Source organism: Schistocerca americana, chromosome X (genome assembly GCF_021461395.2).
Source record: "Schistocerca americana isolate TAMUIC-IGC-003095 chromosome X, iqSchAmer2.1, whole genome shotgun sequence".
Lineage (NCBI taxonomy): Eukaryota > Metazoa > Arthropoda > Insecta > Orthoptera > Acrididae > Schistocerca > Schistocerca americana.
The window spans coordinates 642,887,234-642,911,644 of record NC_060130.1 but is presented as its reverse complement, the minus strand read 5'-3'; the positions used below and the strand labels follow the sequence as shown (position 1 = coordinate 642,911,644).

Here is a 24,411-nt window from a genome sequence, read left to right as displayed (position 1 = left end):
TCTGTACCCGATGTTAACAAATTTCTCTTCAGAAACGCTTTCCTTGCCATTGCCAGTCTACATTTTATGTCCTCTCTACTGCAACCATTATTAGTTATTTTGCTCCCCAAATAGCAAAACTCCTTCACTACTTTAAGTGTCTCGTTTCCTAATCACCATCACCCATCTTCATTCGACTACATTCCATTATCCTCGTTTTGCTTTTGTTGATGCTTATCTTGTATCCTCCTGCCAAGACACTATCCATTCCGTTCAACTGCTCTTCCAAGTCCTTTGCTGTCTGTGACAGAATTACAATGTCATCGGCAAACCTCAAAGTTTTTATTTCTTCTCCATGGATTTTAATACCTACTCCAAATTTTTCTTTTGTTTTCTTTATTGCTTGCTCAATATACAGATTGAATAACATCAGGGAGAGGCTACAACCCTATCTCACTCCCTTCCCAACCACTGCTTCCCTTTCATGTCCTTCGGCTCTTATAACTGCCATCTGGTTTCTGTACAAATTGTAAATAGCCTTTCACTCCCTGTATTTTACCCCTGCCACCTTCAGAATTTGAAAGAGAGTATTCCAGTCAACATTGTCAAAAGCTTTCTCTAAGTCTACAAATGCTAGAAACGTAGGTTTGCCTTTCCTTAATCTAGCTTCTAAGATAAGTCGTAGGGTCAATATTGCCTCACGTGTTCCAACGTTTCTACGGAATCCAAACTGATCTTCCCCGAGGTCGGCTTCTACTAGTTTTTCCATTCGTCTGTAAAGAATTCGCGTTAGTATTTTGCAGCCGTGACTTATTAAACTGATAGTTCGGTAATTTTCACATCTGTCAACACCTGCCTCCTTTGGAATTGGAATTATTATATTCTTCTTGAAGTCTGAGGGTATTTCGCCTGTCTCATACATCTTGCTCACCAGATGGTAGAGTTTTGTCATAACTGGCTCTCCCAAGGCCGTCAGTAGTTCTAATGGAATGTTGTCTACTCCAGGTGCCTTGTTTCTACTCAGGTCTTTCAGTGGTCTGTCAAACTCTTCACGCAGTATTATATCTCCCATTTCATCTTGATACATACCATAAACCTGGATGTAGAATCCTGTGGAGTATGCTAATACAAATTTTGGGTGTGTAATTCAGAAAATTTGACGGTTACATATGGGTGTAATTATAGGTCTCTCTACACATAGTGACGTTACAGACATCACGGTCAGCTTGTGACTCTGACTGGTGAGAAACTATTTGCGTGTCTAATTGCCAAAAGTGCTCCCTGCAACCAGAGGACTATTCATTAAATGTCAGTTATTTTCACATTGCTTTTCTTGTGGTAAATGTCTCACAAAGTTGGGGCTGCAGACCAACTAAAGGCACTTTAGAGACAAAAATAGCAAACCTACTGGTGCATACGAGCAAGGATGTGAATGGGCACTCCTTTAATAGATGCCATAAAGATATAATACACCTCTCAAGTAAAAAGGAACAGCTTTTGCTCTCAATGCAAAAAGGATAAAGGGGAAATTACTGCTGATTTATTATGCTTATAAAAAACATCACTTTGTAGCGATAGAAATGGAGACCTTGACCACAGTGTTAACAGTAGTTTTGTCATTGAGTTATACTTTGGCCTGTTATTTAATACAAATATTCAGATTCAACTAAGGAAAGTATGCATTATTATGTTCTTTAGCAATAGGCACCCATTTTAGTCCTACACGTCTTTGAGTACCACCTATCAAATTCTAGAATTGGTGATCGTCAAATGCCCTTATTAGTTCAAAATTAGAATAAACATTTGTCTGTACTAGCCATTGTGGTTTGTTTTCATGTGTTGCTGCCTGTTTACCCGTACAATTTTATATCAGTTGCTTTGTCACTTATACCATATGTGGCATACATTCAGGAAGACAGCAGTGTGAATGCCTGTACAGTCAACAAGATTTAGATTGTCCATGGTTCCTCTACATTAGATTAATTGATAATTGTTCCATGGGTCATGAATACAACACTTTGTAATGATGTGGAACTTAAGAGTTTAACAGAAAGTTGCTTTCCTTGACATAATTCAATTTCTTAATAAATCTAAAATTACTAATTAAAAATTCATCTATTGAGTGGAAGGAGTTGTCATTCAGAAGTTCTTTTAATTTGTTTTTAAATGCTGGTTGGCTATCTGTCAGACTTTTGATGCTATTGGGTAAGGGACCAAAGACTTTTGTGGCAGCATTGTGCCCCTCTTTCTATGCCAAAGTTAGATTTAATCCAGAATAGTGAAGATGAGCCTTTTCCTTAGTGTTGTCGCTATTACTTTTGGATTGGGATGAGTTATAATTACAAATTTCATAAGTGAATATCTATATTGTGAAGCTGTTGTAAATACCCTTAGTTCGTTAAATAAATGTATGTAAGATGATCTTGGGTGGGCTCCAGCTATTATTCTGATTACATGCTCCTGTGAAATGAATACTTTTTTCTGTAATGATGAATTCTCCTAAATTGCTTAAGGCTGATTCAAAACTACGCAGTGAGCTACTATGGCTGAAACCATTGTTTCGTTCATGTAAAATGCTCCAGTGACTGTTCTGAAACTTAAATGGTTATTGACTATATAAAGCAGTCATATTCTCATTTCATGCAATTTGGGACATGTTGTGGCCAGTGTGAAGGTAAAATGCCATGGGTCACCACACAGAAAGAATTACTGCCTAGTACTCCTACAGATGAATCGAATTAAATCTTTTAAAATCAATTTCTAGCATGCTTTCTTACATTACAAAATACGAGTATAAAAACTCATGGAGCAAGGAACAAACATATTTTATTTTCGTATTTCAGTGAGAAGGATGGTAGTCACTTTGTATCACTATCTGCTGTACGTTGGGGCTGTAGTTAATCACCACCACTTTAATGGAATTGTTCAGGTGTCCATCTGTAATCCTGTTTATGTTTTTGATTTTAATCACATTCATGTTAGTAAAAGAGGTCTTACAACACAGGTAGAAATGAACAACACTTTCACTTTTAGTAGTCTAGTACCACATACTTTTTTTTTACAGAAGGTTGCAGGTACATTTAGAAATAGAGAGCACAGACTTTAGCAACACTTTGGGTTTGTTGCTATTTAAGTTCCATTCCTGCTCCTAGGCTGTCTTCTTGAAAGTGGTTTATAATGCAAGTCCGAAATTCTTCTACATTGACGTTCAAGAAAGCGATGCAGTAAAGTGCGCCAGAAGTACAATTTTTTAAATCCTAATGATGTACCTGAAACTTTACCCAAAGTGCAATAATAATTTCAGCATTATTGTCACTGTTTGGTTGCAATGAGGAGTGATTTTTCAGCTTATTATTCAAACAAGGGAAGTGTTTGACAACACCTCATCTAAGTAATGTTGTTGTTTTTTTTTCCCCAAAACTCAAGCTTTACTGAAAGAAATTGTTTCTTTCAAGTCCTTGCACCTGCCTTGGAGTAGTCAGTGTTTTGAACAAATGCCTCTGACCGGCTATGAGCTTCCACCTAGCCAGGACCATTTTCTTGGGCCACCACCGAGCACTACTGCTCTCCACCGATAAGGATGCACCAATGTCACCCTAGTAAGAACTCTCCCAGTGTGAATAAAGTTCATTATTCATTCTACCTGGGGCATATTAATTGGTGTGGCTGTCTCAGCCACAATGTAAAACTTGGGAATGAGGAGTGGATTTCATCCCACCATTGACTGTTAGGCTTTTTTGTACTTTGCGTGCTCACCTAGTGTAGCTGACCTCTGTGCAGTCCTTTGGTCGGTTGCTGATTTTATTATTTTCTCTCATCGCATCATGTGTCTCATTCAGTATGGCCTCACCACCTGTGACTGTATCGATGCTGCTCCTGCTGCTGCTGCTGCTACAGCACATGCAACAAAACAACAACTTCTACAGAAGCTAACCTGCATGTGAGCTCCTGAGTTGACACCTACACCATCGCTTACAGCCAAGCCCATCAGCTCCTTGCAGCTGGCCAAGCCTGGCAGCTCTACAAGCTATGCCCTCACTTTGTTTACAGTTTTAACCACTAGCGTCATAATTCTGTTTGTTTTGAGAAACTTTCCACACAGAGACTGGCGTTGAATGATGCAGTGATGTGAAAGGAACTGGCCAAAACATTGTCTTGGTGGCTCAGTGCTACAGGTCCATTCTTATCTCCAATTATACTTGGGGTACCATCTTTGCCAGACTCATCATTTTACACGTATGAGTTTTCTCAGAAGTTAAATGTTTTTGTCTTCGAAAACATGTTTCGGCCTATAGTGCACCCCTTAAGTTAAATGACTTTTACTAGTTCCTCTTTTATTGTGAAAGGGGCATTACAAAATGTCTAACTGTGCAATAACGATGACCTCAGTAGATTCACCAAGTTGAAGTGCAGTATATCATCACTTGCATCATCCGTTTTCAGTTGTGAAACAGTGTTTTTACTTATAACCTAAAATCAACACATCAGTGTGTTGGCAGAAAGGTGCATAGCTTTTACAGTAGAAATGATGCAGGTTGTACCGCAAAGGAATTGTGGATTTCAAAAGCTCTAAGATTAATAGATGAGAGTAGATATACAAGTCATTGAAGTACAGTGTGTTTCAGTGATGACATCATTGACGATGTAATCGATAAGTCGAGCTATTTCCCCACCCATATCCCTCCTCCATCAGACAAAGACCAATTGCCCTATGTATAAAATAGTGGGAAATTCAAATTTTGGCGTGATTTTCAAAAAAATAGACCAACTGCACCAGTGCGCTTCTTACGGAAGTAGAGCTGTTGTCCTAAATAATAGTTGGAGGGAAATGCCAGATGGTGCATTGTAAAGCTGGCTGACATGTAATACTGGCTCTGGCTCTACAAACTCACAATCCGAGACTTGGAATGCTAGCAGCACCAGACTAACAATAACGCCAGAGTTCAAGGTGACTGACCTGGAATACAATATGGTGATCGAACAGGACGACTGGTGTATGTATACTGGAACCAGCTCTGTGGTGTCACAATCCACCTCAGACCTGTCAGCCTGTTTATAATGGTGTATAATTTGGCATACTGGCCAGACTTGAGATCCTTGGACAGGTTCTATGTCATCAGATTCCAAGTTCTGGAATACTGGATCCACGACGTGTGAGACAAAGGATGTTTCTGCATGTCCAAACCTGTCTGCTGGACAAAGAAAGTCGTACTTGATATGTTTTTACAAGGTAATATTCACTCAGAGGTGTATGGTCACTGTATACTGCTTCTCCTAACTCTTTAAATTTGATCTGCTTACTAGCAACTTTATTTAAACACGCACCGTGGAAGGGAAAGGACCCTCATGTCGCCACCCAGACTTACAGGGTGTTTCAAAAATGACCGGTATATTTGAAACGGCAATAAAAACTAAACGAGCAGTGATAGAAATACACCGTTTGTTGCAATATGCTTGGGACAACAGTACATTTTCAGGCAGACAAACTTTCGAAATTACAGTAGTTACAATTTTCAACAACAGATGGCGCTGCGGTCTGGGAAACTCTATAGTACGATATTTTCCACATATCCACCATGCGTAGCAATAATATGGCGTAGTCTCTGAATGAAATTACCCGAAACCTTTGACAACGTGTCTGGCGGAATGGCTTCACATGCAGATGAGATGTACTGCTTCAGCTGTTCAATTGTTTCTGGATTCTGGCGGTACACCTGGTCTTTCAAGTGTCCCCACAGAAAGAAGTCACAGGGGTTCATGTCTGGCGAATAGGGAGGCCAATCCACGCCGCCTCCTGTATGTTTCGGATAGCCCAAAGCAATCACACGATCATCGAAATATTCATTCAGGAAATTAAAGACGTCAGCCGTGCGATGTGGCCGGGCACCATCTTGCATAAACCACGAGGTGTTCGCAGTGTCGTCTAAGGCAGTTTGTACCGCCACAAATTCACGAAGAATGTCCAGAAAGCGTGATGCAGTAATCGTTTCGGATCTGAAAAATGGGCCAGTGATTCCTTTGGAAGAAATGGCGGCCTAGACCAGTACTTTTTGAGGATGCAGGGACGATGGGACTGCAACATGGGGCTTTTCGGTTCCCCATATGAGCCAGTTCTGTTTATTGACGAAGCCGTCCAGGTAAAAATAAGCTTCGTCAGTAAACCAAATGCTGCCCACATGCATATCGCCGTCATCAATCCTGTGCACTATATCGTTAGCGAATGTCTCTCGTGCAGCAATGGTAGCGGCGCTGAGGGGTTGCCACGTTTGAATTTTGTATGGATAGAGGTGTAAACTCTGGCGCATGAGACGATACGTGGACGTTGGCGTCATTATGGACCACAGCTGCAACACGGCGAACGGAAACCCAAGGCCGCTGTTGGATCACCTGCTGCACTAGCTGCGCGTTGCCCTCTGTGGTTGCCGTACGCGGTCGCCCTACCTTTCCAGCACGTTCATCCGTCACGTTCCCAGTCCGTTGAAATTTTTCAAACAGATCCTTTATTGTATCGCTTTTCGGTCCTTTGGTTACATTAAACCTCCGTTGAAAACTTCGTCTTGTTGCAACAACATTGTGTTCTAGGCGGTGGAATTCCAACACCAGAAAAATCCTCTGTTCTAAGGAATGAACCATGTTGTCTACAGCACACTTGCACGTTGTGAACAGCACACGCTTAAAGCAGAAAGACGACGTACAGAATGGCGCACCCACAGACTGCGTTGTCTTCTATATCTTTCACATCACTTGCAGCGCCATCTGTTGTTGAAAATTGTAACTACTGTAATTTCGAAAGTTTGTCCGCCTGAAAATGTACTGTTGTCCCAAGCATATTGCAACAAACGTTGTATTTCTATCGCTGCTCGTTTAGTTTTTATTGCCGTTTCAAATATACCGGTCATTTTTGAAACACCCTGTATGTCCCTAAGCTAAGCTTCAAACTGTATGCTATGTAGTGGGAACTCTCGCGTCCTTATTAAAACAAACACGACACAAGGGAGGGTCTCTTGCGCTCGCATCGCCTAGTTTGGCGTCGCTGTACCGCCGTCACCCAGTCAATGAGCCTGGCGGTTGTGGCCCGCTGTCGCCACTACCATCACCGCCAGAGGCCGCGCTGCGTGACACTCCGAAGCTGTACTCACACTGTTGTCAAACTGTGACGTTCGAATCCTGTAGCGCGCACGATGCATCATTATGTCGAGCCTGCTTTTACCTACATATCTAGAGCTGCAGGCGCCACATTGGACAGTAAAGAATACCCTCAGACATCCCTCGCCTCACGCCAGATACGAGTCCCGCCGCAATTGGCGTGCTTTAGAAGACGAAATCTTTCAGACGTATTCATAAAACTACACGATTTTACGCTTAAACATACCCTAACTTTAGGAAAGGACTACATCCTGTTGTGTTAGAGGAAATTGATGGAATAGTTCTGACATTTCATAACAAGAGTAGCCTACATGGTGCTGCAGACTGCCCTCTCGGAGCTCGCCGCGTTCTATATGACGTCACACAGTTTTTACATAAGCAAAAAAGCATGCCGTGCCACGACTCCAAAGACCGGCTGCTGTCGTCTGCAGCCGCGATCGCCCGCTTTCTCCTGCAGGAGACGGAATTGGAGTCTCTGACGCCCTGATCTGCAGTTTGAACGCAACCATATGCTCGCCTACTACACGATGGCGGCTGTGTGCCACGCCACAATCAGCGCGCACTATAATACGAGGAAATCTTTTTCCAGCAGCTGACATACATTCACCTAGCAAATTCCTGTTGTACAGATCTCCAAACACAATGCTCGCATACTTTAAGAGAGTGAAACTACTACTTTGTACATCAAATACAACATCGATTATGTCTAACACAAACAATTTATCGGTTTCCGAAGAGGTGATGGTGCTGCAACCATAAAACCAATGTGACCTCCTAAGTTGAAAGCCAGGGAAACTTGAGAATGCGAGCATTGCAGATTTGCTTCAAATTGTACTGAAAAAAGGGGAGGTTCAATATAATGTAGGAGTATAGCCCTCGCCGGTGCATTTTTAAAGATCAGAGTCTAGGATTGATCATACTAGCGTCTTCTATGCTACTCCTTTTATAGTACACATCAACGCCCCACCTCACATCGGCTAGAGATCGAAATAGTTCTTTGGACGTGTGTGCAGGCGTTGTTTTTGCGAAACGTTATTGGAAATGATTAGATGTTAAATTGGCACAATTGACGTCTGCAGAGCTACCTCACATTGGACATGATTACAAACTGACCAATAATATCGACGCAGGAAGCAAGAACACGATGCAACACAGACGTCCGTCGCTCATACAGCACACATCCGAGCCAAATCGGCCAACTCTATGCTTAAATCGATGAAAATTTAACCGAAAGAAGTAAATTCCGCGTCGAACCACTACACATCCGTCAGGACTGTACATGAATGTTATGATCCTAATATGATGTTACGATATCGTTCAATATCTGTTTGTCATGCGTTGTGACATTGATCGTACTAGCAACTTCCTTTACAGAACATCCCGATGCGTGTGTGTGCGTGTGTGTGTTAAGTGTAGTGTAGAATAGGGCAGGATCAGAATTCAGCATAAATAACTGCAATGTTCAACTCTCAAGAACTGATAGTGTTACAGGATTACTGTGTAAGAACCATCCAAGGACAGTGAAAATATACGTCAACAATAACAATACTGTGCAGTGAGCGATTCACGTCTCACCTAATGACCTCGCCAAAGTATCGTTACTCCATGGTTTGATGACATCAGATGTTTCCACTGTATCTATGACATCAGAACTGAAGGTGGCGATGCAAGATAGCTGACCTGGAATACTAGCTCTATGACGGTGGAATCCTAGACTTGGGATGCGGGGACAGGCTCTGTGACATCAGAATACAGGATGACAGTCGAACATGGGGACTGGGGGCATTATGGCGGAGCTCTATGACGTCAGAATTCAAGACTTGAGATACTAGCATGAGATCACAACCCCGCTCGGATCTCTCGAATGATTTATAACAGTGTAGAATTCCGTCATATTGCCGCCTCGGATGTGTATGGTCACAGCATACTGCTTCTACTAACTTTAAATTTGTATGTCTCAACATTATACCTTAAACGGCGAGCGAGATCGCTACTGTCGCAGGTTCGAATCCTGCCTCGGGCATGGATGTGTGTGATGTCCTTACGTTAGTTAGGTTTAAGTAGTTCTAAGTTCTAGGGGACTAATGACCTCAGAAGTTGAGTCCCATAGTGCTCAGAGCCATTTGAACTATTTTTTTAAACGGCGAGTTCTGAGCAGGTAGTCTGCAGGACCATGTAGACTACTACTGCTTTGAAATGTCAGAACCATTCCATTCCCTTCCTCTTACACAACAGGATGCAGCCCTTGCCTAAAATTAGGGTGTGTTAAGAGTAAAATCGTGTTGTTTTAGGAATGCGTATGAAAGATGTATCGTCTTATAGAGAAAGCCGATTGTGGCGGGACTTGTATAAGACGTGAGGCGAGGGATGTCTGAGGACATTCCTTACTGTACAATGTGACGCCTGCAGCTGTAGACTCGTAGGGGAAAGCGGGCTCGACATAGCGATGCACCGTGCGCGCTACAGAGCTCGGGCGTCAGAGTTTGACAACAGTTTTACAGTCTCGGCGTGTCAAACAGCGCGGTCCGTGGTGTGATGGTAGTGGCAGCAGCGGGCCATCGCTGCCTGGCGCATTTGCTGAGTGACGGCGGTACAGCGACGCTAAAGCCGTCGGCACACGGACCGTGTATCCGAGCGTTGAGCGTGCCGAGTTTCTGACGTAATACCGGGAATAGCACGCTCGGGAGTCTTTCCGAACGTGCAGAGCAATATCTGGCATGCCAGATATTCTGAGCCTGCGTCTGAGCGTTGACCAATGAGATGGCACAACGCCACCTACGTCGCAAGCACGCCGTCTCCCTTCAGTACAGAGTAGTGAGGCGCCATATTGGCATTCATTTCAAGCCTATATGCATATATGCCGTTTCTGAGCACCAGTAAATTGAGAATCACTGCAGAACCCGTTGTTAACTGTGTGATTCGTTCCAATAAAATAATGAGAAGCATCGTATTCGTGGCAAAAAAATTATTGTAACTTGCGTATTATGAGGCTATTTGAAGGCAGCAACACACTGAAGATCTACCCAAAACGCATTGTTCTTGGTACAATTTGTTATAATTACATTTCAGTTAGTAACATATCGACGATTAAGGTTTTCAGCAAGAGGTAACACAATGTGATTTGATGGAGAAGGTGTGTTGTTGATTTAGCATAATGAGTAGCGTCACTGTCCTGAACGACATTGTTTGTTGGGGGCGGTGGTTCGCGTCTTGACACTTCCAAATTTTTTTCCTAATATTCGCGTTTTTATTAGGTTCTGATACTTTATTATTAATTTAATATAAGTATAAAATATAATATTTGATGTTACGTAAATATAAGTTTACCTTTTTTTGTGGGGTGACTTTGTTCGATTGGCTTAATCTACAGGACAGTTTGCGCCACTTGTACAAAGATATTTCGCTCCTTTTTCTTTTACGCTTCGTAATTCACATGTTGCAAAGATTCTGCTACTGGGTAGGAACAGTGATCAAGTATACTGACCTTGGGGTTGTACTAAAATGTGGGAATGATGAAATAATGTTTATCTTATGCGGAGAAGTATTCCAAATTTGTAACGCACTGTTTGTAAAGGAACTTTTATAAGCCTGTGTCCGTATTGATTGGACATTGCACTTTTCTTTTCGTGGACAATGGAGGAAATGTGCGTTTTAATAGAGCTAACGTGGGAATTTTACGCGCGCCCGTTGAGTAAACAGTGTGATTTGCGAACTAGAAACATTACTCAACTGCCGCTGGAGTGCGTTGCGATCGCGTATATCACGTTGGGGCCCACGTACCGTATGCACAAGTCGCATCGTTCCTGAGCGTTCAGCAGCACGTCGAACTTGGCACGCTAAACGTTAACCTTCGACAGCACGGTCCGTGTGCCGACGGCTTAAGGTTCGCAATGCGCGCGGAAGTTTGTGTAGTGATTGTTTTAATAAAGACACGAGTGTTCCTACTACGCAGCATGCAATTTGGACTTGAACTTAGCGGATTAAGTCGGGTGGCGACACGGGGGTCGTCGTCGTCCCCTCCCCCAAGTGTTCGTTTAAATAAAGCCGCTAACGGAGAGGTTCAAACTGAGAGTTAGGAGATGCGCTATAGAGTGACCTCTGAGTGAATAAAAGGTTTACAACTTTGCTTCCGCCGTTCGCCGATAGGTGGCGACAACGGTAAGTAGCGGTCGAAAAACAGATCGCAGACGTCAGTCAGTTAGCTTGGAACTCGGCCAACATAACATCATTCAAAACATCAGTCGATTTGTGTCTGCTTCATAAGTTGTTCTTGATTGAAAATGTCAGTTTACGAGCCTAATTCTCGTCATTTGCGGGAGGTGTTACTGTTTTGTTTTAACATGAAGAAAACAGCGGCTGAGTCCCATCGAATGCTCTTAAGTACGTATGGTAAGGACGCTATTAGTTAAAAAAACGTGTCGCGAGTGGTTTCAACGCTTCAAGAAAGGTTATTTTAACGTCGTAGACTGGCATAGAGGTGGAAGAGAGAATGTTTTAGAAGATGCAGAATTGGAGACATTGCTGAGTGAAGAATCGCGTCAAACTCAAGAAGAATTGGCACGATTAGAGGGAGTGACACAGCAAGCAATTTCAAAACGTCTCAAGGTTATGGGAATGATTCAGAAAGAAGGAACTTGGTTCCCGTGTGAGCTGAAACCAAGAGACGTTGAACGGCATGTGTGTGTTTGTGATCAGTTGCTTCAGAGGCAAAAACGGAAGGGATTTCTGCATCGTATTGTGACCGGGGACGAAAAATGTGTTCATTACTATAACCCTAAACGCAAAAAATCATGGGGATAAGGCGTTTCAGTCCGGAACCGCGCGACTGCTGCGGTCGCAGGTTCGAATCCTGCCTCGGGCATGGATGTGTGTGATGTCCTTAAGTTAGTTAGGTTTAAGTAGTTCTAAGTTCTCGGGGACTGATGACCTCAGATGTTATGTCCCTTAGTGCTCAGCCATTTGAACCATCATGGGGATATCCCGGCCACGCATCCACGTATATTCACGGCTCCAAGATCATGCTCTGCTTTTGGTGGGACCAGCTCGGCGTCGTGTACTATGAGGTGTTAAAACCAAGTGAAACCATCACAGGTGCTCGTTATCGAACGCAATTAATGCGTTTGAGCAGAACATTGAAAGACAAAAGGCCGCAATACAGCGAGAGGCAAGATAAAGTGATTTTGCAGCACGACAACGCCCGACCCCACGTTGCAAAAAGAGGTCAAAACGTACTTGGAAATGTTAAAATGGGAAGTCCTACCCCAGCCGCCGTATTCTCCATACATTGCTCCCTCTGACTATCACCTGTTTAGGTCAATGGCGCATGGCCTGGCTGACCAACACTTCCGATCTCATGAAGAAGGCACAAATTGGATCGATTCGTGGATCTCTTCAAAAGATAAACAATTTTTTCGACGCGGGATTCGTACACTGCCCGAAAGACGGGAGCAAGTAGTGGCCAGCGATGGAAAATACTTTGAATGATACATGTGTAGCCAATTTGTTTCATTAAAGCCTCAAATGTTGGGGGAAAAACGGCGGAAGCAAAGTTGTAAAACTTGTAGTAGTTTGAGAAAATATGTCGAGTAGGACATACTTTGTCCAACAGACACCTAGACCTGCACAAACCTCCGTCTCTTAACGTCAGATAGACAGGACCAGTATTCCAGAACTCTGATTGTGACAACATAGAACCTGTCCCAGTACACCCTTGTCGTCATGTTCGATCACCATATTGTGTTCCATGTTACCCATCTCGAATTCTTACGTCATAGTAAGAGATCCAGAATTCCACACATCTATAGATAGCTTAATAAGTCTTAGCAAGATTCTGATGTCATAGAGCCGGGGCCCGGTATTCTAGCTCTGTGCCCGTATGCCGGAATTCCACACTGTTATAAATAGCCCGACAGCTCTAGTTCATTTAGTGGACAATAGATGTGGTGACGGCATATTGTAGGTAGAATGTGAATCACTTGGCCGTGGGTCCACAGATCGTTGTCTTGTGGCTAGCGTTGCTGCCTCTGGATCACGGGGTCCCGGGTTCGATTCCCGGCCGGGTTGGGGTTTTTCTCTGCCCGGAGACGGGGTGCTTGTGTTGTTCTCATCATTTCGCCATCTTCATTCGTGACAGTGACTCGATCGGACTGTGAAAAAATTGGGACCTTGTACGGGCGCTGATGACCGCGCAGTTGAGCGTTCCACAAACCAAACTTCATCATCACTTGACCGTGGCGTCTTAGTGGGCGAGTTACTAAGTACACTGCTGGCCATTAAAATTGCCACACCACGAAGATGACGTGCTACAGACGCGAAATTTAACCGACAGGAAGAAGATGCTGTGAAATGCAAATGATTGCCTTTTCAGAGCATTCAGACAAGTTGACGCCGGTGGCGACACCTACAACGTGCTGACATGAGGAAAGTTTCCAACCGATTTCTCATACACAAACAGCAGTTGACCGGCGTTGCCCGGTGAAACGTTGTTGTGATGCCTCGTGTAAGTAGGAGAAATGCGTACCGTCACGTTTCCGACTTTGATAAAAGCCGGATTGTAGCCTATCGCGATTGCGGTTTATCGTATCGCGACATTGCTGTTCGCGTTGGTCGAGATCCAATGACTGTTAGCAGAATATTGAATCGGTGGGCTCAGGAGGGTAATACGGTACGCCTTACAAAATTGTTAAGGCTTTCGTGGCCACTTGTTGACAAACTGCCTATTTGCTTCTGTCTCGAGTTCTTCGGCCGACGTTCATGTAATGATTTTTCTGACGTTTCGCCAGCACGAGTGGCTGGCATTGTCAAAGCTTCACCCTCCATTGCCGGTGGTGAACTGGAGCCGAGCTCGCGGCCGCAGACTAATATGTACCTGGCGCGCCAACGTCCGAGGGCTTCTCCGCGGTAATTTCCGGTGCGGTTCTTCTCTTGCTACCTGCGACGGTCGTCCGCTGCAGTACGGGAAGCCAGGATCCGTTTACCTTAAGGCTTTCCTCTTTCTTGTTGAAACTGTTCGCGTGTTTTTGTATTTCTACAGCTTCTCTAAACAAGCGCGTGTGATAGTGCTTCTCTACAGCCAGAACTTCCGTGTCGGCGAATTTTATTACGTGGTCGGTCTCATTCAGTGCGTGCTCTGCCACGGCCGATTTCTCCACCTGCCCCAACCTGCAATGTCGCTTATGCTCTTTGATCCTGGTGTTAATGGATCGTCCAGTCATTCCGACATAAACTTTTCCGCATGTGCATGGTATACGGTATATTCCCGACATTGCAAGTTGGTCTCTTTTCTCCTTCGCCGATCTAAGACACTCTTTGATCTTCCTTGTCGGTTTGAAAATCGTCTTTACGCCATGTTTGCGCAATATACGGCCGATTCTGTCCGTCACTCTGGGAATGTATGGCAGAAAGGCCGTACCCGACATTTCTTTTTCTGGTTCCTTACTTCGCCGAGTGTTTGGCTCTGTTACACTTCTAATGTAATTTGTGGAGTACCCATTGCTCCTCAGAACAGTTTCCAGGTGTTGCATTTCTCGTTTGAGGTGTTGCGGCTCACATATTCATCCTGCTCTCGTTACGAGCGTACTAATCATGCCTCTTTTCTGGCTTGGGTGGTGGTTTGACAGTTTGTGCAGGTATCGGTCTGTGTGTCGGTTTTCAATACACGCTGTGTCCCAGGTTTTCGCCGTCCCTTGTGACCAGCACATCTAGAAATGGCAGTTTCTTGTCTTTTTCTACTTCCATGGTAAATGTTATGTTGGCATGGAGGCTGTTCAAGTGCCTTAGGAAGTCACCGAGCTGTTCTTCACCATGGCTCCACACCACGAAAGTATCATCGACGTACGTGTACCACACCTTAGGTTTGCAAGTCGCCGAGTCCAGTGCCTGTGCTTCGAATTGTTCCATGAAGAAGTTGGCCACCACCGGACTGAGAGGACAGCCTTCCAGCTGTTCGTAGAAATCACCATTCCACGTGAAATAGCTCGTGGTGAGACATGCATGGAAGAGCTTTTTGATGTCTTGCGGGAACATGGAACCGATGTGCTCCAGAGCGTCACTGAGTGGCACTTTCGTAAATAACGAAACAACGTCAAAGCTGACCAGTATGTCGTTTGGTGCAAGTTTCAGTTCCATCAGCTTCTCAATGAAATGTCCTGAGTCCTTAATGTATGTGTCGGTGTCTTCCCCACGTGTGGCTGGAGCAGAGAGGCCAAGTGTTTTGCCAGTTTATACGTTGCTGAGCCAGGAGCGCTAACGATTGGTCTCAGTGGAACGTTGTTCTTATGGATCTTGAGTAATCCATACAGCCGAGGTGGTAGGGCTTCTGTGTTGCGCAGGTTTCTCTGTATGTCCGCTGGCAGAGAAGACGCCTTGATTATGCTAAGTTCAACATATAGGAGACCTAAGATTTGAAAAGGAAAAGAAAACAAAGAAACAAGATAGCCATAATTTCATATTCATTTCATATGTGAGATAACAGCCTTTTAGTTTTGCTCTTACTTTTTGCTAATATTTACTTGGTTACTCTAATTCTTTATTGATTAGTGCGTATTGATGACATTATTCCTCTCCTCTGGAATGAATGACATTGGTGTACAGAATATAATCACTGACAATGGTGACACTCCCAGCAGACAGTTGACGATAGGGCATCATACTGTGCTGCCTCAGGACAATTGAGTTGTCACAGCTCTGTAAAGTATAAATCTCTCAGAATAGTTTACCATATAAATATTAATCCTTTCCAGATAGAATAAAGGATTAAATTACTTCCTGCACACTTCCTTCTGAAATATTGTGTGTACCTGCTATTTTATGTACTGAACTGATATGTTTAACACTATAATCTGTTCTTTTGTACTGATGAATACTACTACAAATGAAAAATATTTTTCTGATCTTTTTGTGTCATGGTTGAGAGTGCCATGCCAATTAACTTGCCCCAAGTAGCAAGAAAAATGAACTTTATTTACACTCAAAAATGTGGAATAGAGCAAAAATAGTCACTCAGACTTGAATGACCATTACTTGGTCCCAGTCCACCAAGAGTCACCGATGCTGCACAGGGAGAGATTTGATTAGGATGACTTCAGTGCAGCCATACTGGTAGAGAGCGATACAACTTAGGATCAGTCCAGGAGAGAGGTCCTGGCGAGGCGAAAGCTCGTAGATATTTGGAGGTAGTGTGGCTGGTGTGGGCAATGTGGAGAGATGAGCTCTGTAGGAGGGGCTGCAGAAGCAAACGACGTAATCTGGCAGCAGTGGTGAGTTGCACACTGATGGGCCTGAGGTGCAGTCGACGTTGGGCTCAGCACGGCGAAACTCGAACAGGATGTGGAGGAAAGACTCGGACATGGCTTGGAGCAAAGGCATCAACAGCTGGTGTGGAGAACCCAGACAAGACACAGAGTGAAGACTTGGACGGGGCTTGGAGTGAACAACTATGCTGGAACGAAATGAGCTCTGGTTGAGGGACCAGCAGAATGGGCCGGCACTTGATCCGGAGCGACTCCCAATGTGTACTGGCTCTGCTGAGCTGCGTGATGTCCTTTACACTTGCCCAGCAGAAGAATAATTCCATGATAATTGGCAGGCATGTGATCTGTGGAGGAAGAATTGGTGCTTGGGATGGCAGTACTGATTGTGGCAACTCTCATGTGGCTAGCAGCAAAACTGGCATTTATGGGGGATGCAACAGCTCATCATGCTTATGTCATTGTTACACTGTTAGGTGGTGCTGCTACAGGGTGTCCAGAAAAGGGCTCCCCGATTTCAAAATTAAATATCTCGAAAACAAAGATCGATAGAGGAATGCAGTAAACGGAATGTTTATTGTGAAAGCTGTAAGAAGTTTATACAGCAGTTTGAAATAATAGTTACAAAAGCTGCTAACAGATGGTGCTGTTCGCTGTACAGCTCATGTCAGCATACATAAGTGAAATAATCATATGAAAACAATCTTTGCAAACAATCCCATCACAATGGTTTGAAAATGTTCACCATTGGCACTACAGAGGTGGCGCAAATGAAGAATGAAATTCGCCATCACATTTCGTAGTGTCTCAACCGAAATGGATTCACATGCCACAGAGATGGCCGATTCAAGCTCGTCCAGCGTGGCGGGATGCTTCGGGTAGACCATGTCTTTCACTGTGCCCCACAAAAAAAAGTCACAGGGAGTCAAATCCGGTGAATATGGAGGTCAATCCATGCCTGCACCAGTAAATTTGGGATATTCCAAAGCAATGAGTCGATTCCCGAAGTATTCCTCAAGAAAGCGAAACACTTGTTCAGTCCAATGTGGTCGGGCTCCATCTTGCATAAACCATTCAGTACCTGGTCGATCCTCTAACCCTTGCTGTGTGGTGACAAATTGTTCCAAAATTGCAACGTAACGTACACCAGTGACCGTTTCTCGAATGAAAAAAGGGCCAATAATGCCTCTGCTGCATACTGCAGCCCACACAGTAACTTTAGGAGAATACAGGGGTTTCGCTTCACACCAATATGGCTTTTCGGAACCCCAAAATCACCAGTTCTGCTTATTCACGTATCTATTCAGGTGGAAGTGTGCTTCATCTGTAAACCAGATGCAGCCAACATCAGATCCTTCACTATCAATCATTGTGAACATCTGATTAGCAAAGGCAACCCTTTGTTGCACAGCTGGTACGGGTATGGCCTGGTGTGTGTGAATTTTGAATGGAAACATGTGTAGGCTCTTTCTCAGTATTTTCTGCATGCTAGAACGCTTCAAACCAGTCTCAGATGCAATTCTACGGATGGATGACATTGGATTTTGCTGAATAATTACAGAAACTGTGGCGATATTTTCAGGCGTAACTGCAGTTTGCTTGCGGCGAACATGCCCCACTAGACCATCAGTTACGCTGCCTGTTTGTTGAAATTTTGCGAAGAGCGTACGAATGGTTTTCGCATCGGGTCCTTTTGGAACATTAAATCGTGCTTGAAAACTTCGCCTTGTTGCCGTAGGACTCCCTTCTAACCTGTGGTACTGTAGCACCAGAAAAACACGTTGTTAATTGGAGTACATGATTTTAATCTCTTCCTTCGGTACACTAACCTCCTTTCACGTTTCAATAGTGGAACTGATCAATCCGGGCTTCGGATCACTACTTATACTAGGCATTACGTATGGTGATTACAGCGCCATCTGTTAGCAACTTTTGTAGCTATTATTTCAAACTGCTGTATAAACTTCTTACAGCTTTCACAATAAACATACCGTTTACTGCATTCCTCTTATCGATCTTTGTTTTCGAGATATTTAATTTTGAAATCAGGGAGTGCTTTTCTGGATACCCTGTATATAAACATCACTGTCTGCACTGCATATTTCTGGTTTGTCACTCAAAGAACAGTGCGTGATGTGGTAGGTCTAGCATGAGAGGATGGGACTGGAGGCAGTGTAGAATGTGATCTTGTCACACTTATGTTCTCTCTAAAGAACAGTGCATGATGTGGTAGGTCTAGCATGAGAGGATGGGACTGGAGGCAGTGTAGAATATGATCTTGTCACACTTATGTTCTCTCTTATTTTTATCTCATCTTGTTTAAATTAAATGTGATTTTTAGTATAGGGCAGAACAGAAGCTTATCCGTTGTAGTGCAGTGAGTCATCACAGATGTTCTGGCTAGTATTGCTGATCTTGTGTCATTGTCGAGAAGGCCTACAGGTGACTGGTTCATGTGTGAATTTGTTAGTCTGGTCAGAAACAAAACTGCTATCAAAGTAAATGTACATAAAACCCTGTTTGTTAGATTTTCAGGATTTCCTCCAAAAATTTAGACCTGTCTATTTTCGGCTCCCTTACAGACTACCTAGAGTGCTGATAGATATGGTATTGAATGTTCTGGTAGAATGTAAATAATTTAGGAATAAAGGTAATAGTTCATCAAATGGTAGAGGTACTGAGTCATCGACAGGTGCATAAACAAGTTGAAAAATTTCATCAGCTTACTAATGAATCCTTTTTCAAGGTAGTCAGGATGGAGCACACTGCACTCCGCTACCTGCACCCCCCCACCCCCACCCCCACCCCGTCCAAAACAAAAATACACACAGTGAGGACTGCAGTTCTGTAGGTAGGCCGTAGATAGGATGGCGACAACTGGTGTACAAAGTAGGAATGTGGGAGGGAAAGGCAGCAAGTCCGCAGGATAGGAATGCAAAGCATGGGCACCGACACCAGTGAGTTTGTGTAGTGCACAATGTCAGGAGGTGACAGAATATCATTGTGCACTGCACAAACTCACCAGTGCCAGTACTTGTGTACCACATTCCTGGTGCCTCTCCCTCCTGCATTCTTATCCTGTACACTGGCTCCATCCCTCAACTCTCCCTTCAGTTCCCACCTTCCCCCTGGTCCACACTGCTCCCCACAACCCATCACCCCATTCTACCTGCAGAATTGTGCAGTAAGCCAGCACAGTGTAACTATATATGTGTGTGTGTGGGGGGGGGGGGGATTTTTCTGTCTTTTATTATTTTTATATGGCTGTCAACCACCGAATGACTCAACTATTTGGTGAGTTGTTACCTTCATTCCTAAATTATTTATTGTGCCTAAATTTGTAGCAGACCTTGTTACTTGGTAACTTCTTTTGAAAGCTGCCAAATCATGAAGCATAGACAGGTCATAAAGGCCACATACTACAATGCAACATGGAAGTCATCATTTATTAAGTGGAATACTTTTCACAAAAAGGTGATGGATGATTTTTTTTTCAAACAGAAATTTTTATATAGTTAGGTTATGCTCTGTAGTGATGTATGTATTGATGCCAGGTGTGGTGTACAATTTTATCCATGTTTTGTGTAGTAACATTTACTCTATCAATTTCCACTGACAGTCATTTCCAAATGTCAGATATGTGAAAATATTTACACTCAAATGCACAAGAATAGTTAAAGTGTTAGTATGTTTGACCTTTGGAATGTTTCTGTATAACTGTAAAAAAGGTAAGCTTCATGAAGAATTGTCATCCGACTCGTATGTGTTAACCATTTTAACGCTATACATTGATAATAGCTGTTTTACCCCTTTTCTTTCTGTGTAAGTTTTTGTTTGCTCTCTCTTCATCATTTGCCAATTACGTATCTTGCATATAAGCTGCGCCAGTACTAAAGAATATGCAGACATATCTTATCTGTGTCTCAGAGTTTGCTAAACGAGGGAGGGGGGGGGGGGGCACGTTTCCATTCATTGTCATGAGTGCAGCAGTTGCTCTATGTTTTTGACAGTCAAAAGCTAATACAACAAAAAGTATAAATAGAAATAAATTAAAGGTTGATTGATGATTATATGAATAGTAGTTTTACTTCCCCTTGATATCTGAAGATCAGATGCTTACAAAGTGATTTACTGATCATCTTTAAAACCTTGCATGGATGGGACAGCAAATGGTCATTGCATTGGCTGCCAACCAACATTTTACAGGAACTCTGAGAGTAAAGCACTTATTTTCTTTGCAAAACATTGAATTCGCACTAGTATAACCATTTCTACATGATGACATATCAATAAATCTAACATTATTAATATTTAATTATAAATATTCCAATCTAAGACCGTCTTGGATGGGACAGGGAGCTGTCATCAGTGGGACTCATGCAAAATATATACTGTTTCTGTAAGTTAAAATGAATTTTAATATATTAATTTATAGATGAATCAGTAATTAACACATTTAAACCTCACTTCCTATTTAAATAACCTTGTAGGAAAGTTTTGTTGCCTGTAAATAAGATAAATTTTGTTACAATATTACTTTCTAGTCCTGATTATCTAATTATTTTAATTTTAAAAATCCATCACTTAAAAAACTATACAGATTTGAGAGAACAGCAGGAATATGATCAAACTTGATGTAGGCTACGTCCTTCTCATCAACTTTGAACGCCATCACCGAGCTCACTTCAGATCTCATACACTTCATCTGTATTTCTCAGTTTTCTGCAAGAGCCCTCTGTGCAGTTACAGCATATCTGTATTTGGCTGAATTTTTTCTTTCAGTTTGAAATTCGAATAAAATAAATGTTCTTTGTGTGAGATTTTCAACAGCTGTCTCTCACCCTACAACTTCCTAGAAATTATATATCTTCAGGTCTTCAAAATATGTTGTTCATCACTCATCTCAGAATCTATATAGATGAGAGAGTGTACTCTGAGTGTAAGTTTCAAAACTTGGTTTGAGTATCTTGATATTCTTGCTTAAAAAGGAGAGAAAATATCTTCCTTTACTGTCATATTCAGGTAATGTTTCTGCACGCTAACGCTTTTTCGCAGTTGCTGTGTGTACGTTGGACTTGACGTCCTTCATACAAGATAACTGCCTGCTGATTTTATCAGTGCTAAGTTTTGTATTTTGAGCAGATGATCATCTGTAAGTTTACAACATGAAGTTTTCTTGTGTCCTAAGAAAATCTGCTTGCTACGTATTCAGGCAAGTTTTCCAATATAAGCTTGTTTTTATGACTGTTGACTTTTTTGAGGAGCTAGAACAAAGCACTTTCTTTATCTGAGCTACAGCTTAGTGAAAAGACGGAAGAGGTTTGTTTGATCCTACCTGGGAAGCACAGGTTCCCAACTCATCTTCATTGCATATGTGTTTCAGAGTTTTAGTTTGAGCCTATACTTTGTTTTTCTTTCTTATTGATATTCAGTTAAACATTTTCCACCGGAAGATGCCTTTATTTTCATGTTTCCCCATTTTTTTCCATTCTGTTCTTTCTTTTTCTTTATGGGTGTTGTATTTTCTGGTATCTTTGTGCAATTTTTCTTGAAATTTTCTCATTTGCTCTGCTGACATTGTTTTCCCTATTTTCTTAATAAATAATAGGTCAGTGTTAGTGTAAACCATTAAGGCACTTATTATATCAAATTTTTAAAAAATGAGAAGTAGTATTAAATGGCTTAGATTTCAATAACAACCCAAAAAAATGTCATGGGTGGGACACAGTTACATTCAATATTTATACATGGCCATTTACATATTAAACCTTCCTTCAAGGGTCACTAGATGTTTTTATTGGGGTTTCTCACTCCTAACCAAAAATCAGTGGAATTGCTATATTTGTAGAATTATGGAGTAAACGTTTTCATGTTTTTTTGTCATGGTAAGACACTAAATGCATAGCTCTTTCTTGTAAATTAGCTATGTACTTGATATCTTTCTTTAAAAACTGAAGTTTGTCCGAAAGATAAGATTCTGCTCTTGAAACTTAACAACTGAAACAATATCAATGGGTGCAACTTAAATAGCTACCAATAGAAAAAGCAAACTTTTTGTCTTCCATCCTGATCTACAGAAGTGTCGACTTTGTTTGACTATACTTCCTCAAATAATTTCACAATTTTGATAATTTTTGCATGTCAGTAAATTTTAACTTTCATAGATTCAGAAAACTATGACAGGTTTAATTAAAAATAAAAATTTTAAAAATCTCAGTGTCAGTTTCACATGGAATCACCCAGTGTTTAATTTAAAAAATGATTTATGACCTCTATGTAAAACTGTGTACAACATGTCCTGATTTGTACTCTGGCCTATTTCAGAATTTTTTTGTAAAACAATTCTATTGCCTATGTGTTTCAGTTTTTGTGCCTTCGAAACATTAAAACTTTCCTGCAGACTTGTCAGGACTGTTTTGGTTTGAAGGAAAACGATTTATTTGAGCCGTCCCAGTTATTCGACCTCACTGACTTTTACCAAGTGCTGAATACTTTGTCAAAATTATCTAATTGTCCTAAAGTCCAAAGGAAAAACATTATGTAAGTATCATGTCTTTTTTAAAAACAGATAGTGAATAATAGATTTATTACACTCTTTATATATTCATTAACTATATATATATTTTTTCCTTTTTTTTAAAGTGGATTCTCAATACATCGAAACCGCAGTGTCTCCCAAGAAGATATTTACAAACATTTACAAACTAAGTAAGTATTTATAGTATGACTGTATTAAAAGTAAGTGTTTTTAAATTATATTGATAAAACACATGAATTCTACCATCAACTGTAATTTCATTGAATTAGGAGTACTTTACTGAGGCTCACAGAAATGTTACATTACCATTAAACGTTCTGAAACATCACAAATTAATATCTTCATTTCTCGCATAATATTGTGGTTGATATTCCAAGAATTATTGGTAGGACAAAATGTGTAGGACTAAACTCACAATGAAGCTCTTTTGACAGAGTTGTCCAGAAGTCGTGTAGATTTTGGTGCTTTCAATTTAGTTTTTCTAATGTATTCAGAGTGTCATATTGTCTTGCCATCTCAAAAGAAATGTGCTGATATTATGGTTGTTAATGTTTGAGTGAAATGTTTTACAAAAATAGCCAAAAAATGGTGGAAGGAATATTAGGGTTGACAGTGAGGTCATTAGAGATGGAGCATGAGCTCATATTGTAGAAAGATATGATGGAATTTGTCCATGCTCTTTCAAGGAGACCATCCTGGCATTCACCTGAAATGATTTACAAAAATCACAGAAAACCTAAATCTGGATGGCTGGACTTGGAACTGAGCTGTGATGGCTGGACAGGGATTTGAACTGCTGTCCCGTATACAGGCCCATGTTGTAAAACAGTGCCACCATACTTGCCTGTAAAAGGAGGCAGCCAAGTGTAAAACTGAAATTGAGGGCAAAGACTGCTGGTACAGCTGAGTTTCACTTCCATTACCTTGATGAATATCAAATAACGGGACATGAACTGCCCATACTGTGCTTCCTCACATGTTTCTAGCTGTGCAATATATTTCAGTGCAAACACTAATAACAGAGAGAGTGTGTGTGTAGGTGGAACAGAATGGCATTAGAAGTCTTTTGTTTCACTTTTTACAAAATAGTTGGTTCAGTATCTTGTTAATTGAAAAAGTTACAGGTATTAACCAGACAACAAAACACTCATCCGTTTATTAACTGTCATTTACCAGAATAGGCTTGACAACATCAACTGTTAATGAAGTATTAGTGATTTTCACATTAATTATTTATCATATTGGAATACACATACAAAGATTACAAAACTGTTACATGTCAGCATTTAAACACAGCTCTCCAGCATAAAGTAACACAAATGACAACAGCTACCTACAGCTATCAAGGTCTTTTATGTATTGTATCACAGCACTCGTTGCCATCAGGAAATCTTCAAAAGGACTCTTTGAGGTACATGTGGGACATATTTGATGCAACATGAGCAATTGTCTGTTGTTCTGCTCCACAGTAACACGATGGTAATGAAGATTTGCCCCACT

The 24,411-nt window shown here is 41.8% G+C and overlaps 1 protein-coding gene across 1 annotated transcript in view; it reads left to right on the top strand.

Annotated features, from left to right (window-relative positions):
* The window catches only part of LOC124555392 (protein vav), a 166,966-nt gene that overhangs the window by 8,576 nt on the left and 133,979 nt on the right, over nucleotides 1-24,411 (top strand). Inside the window, exons 2-3 of the mRNA XM_047129289.1 lie at nucleotides 22,738-22,913; nucleotides 23,016-23,081. Of these exons, the coding sequence (XP_046985245.1) occupies nucleotides 22,738-22,913; nucleotides 23,016-23,081 (242 nt within the window). The remainder of the gene's footprint in view (nucleotides 1-22,737; nucleotides 22,914-23,015; nucleotides 23,082-24,411) is intronic.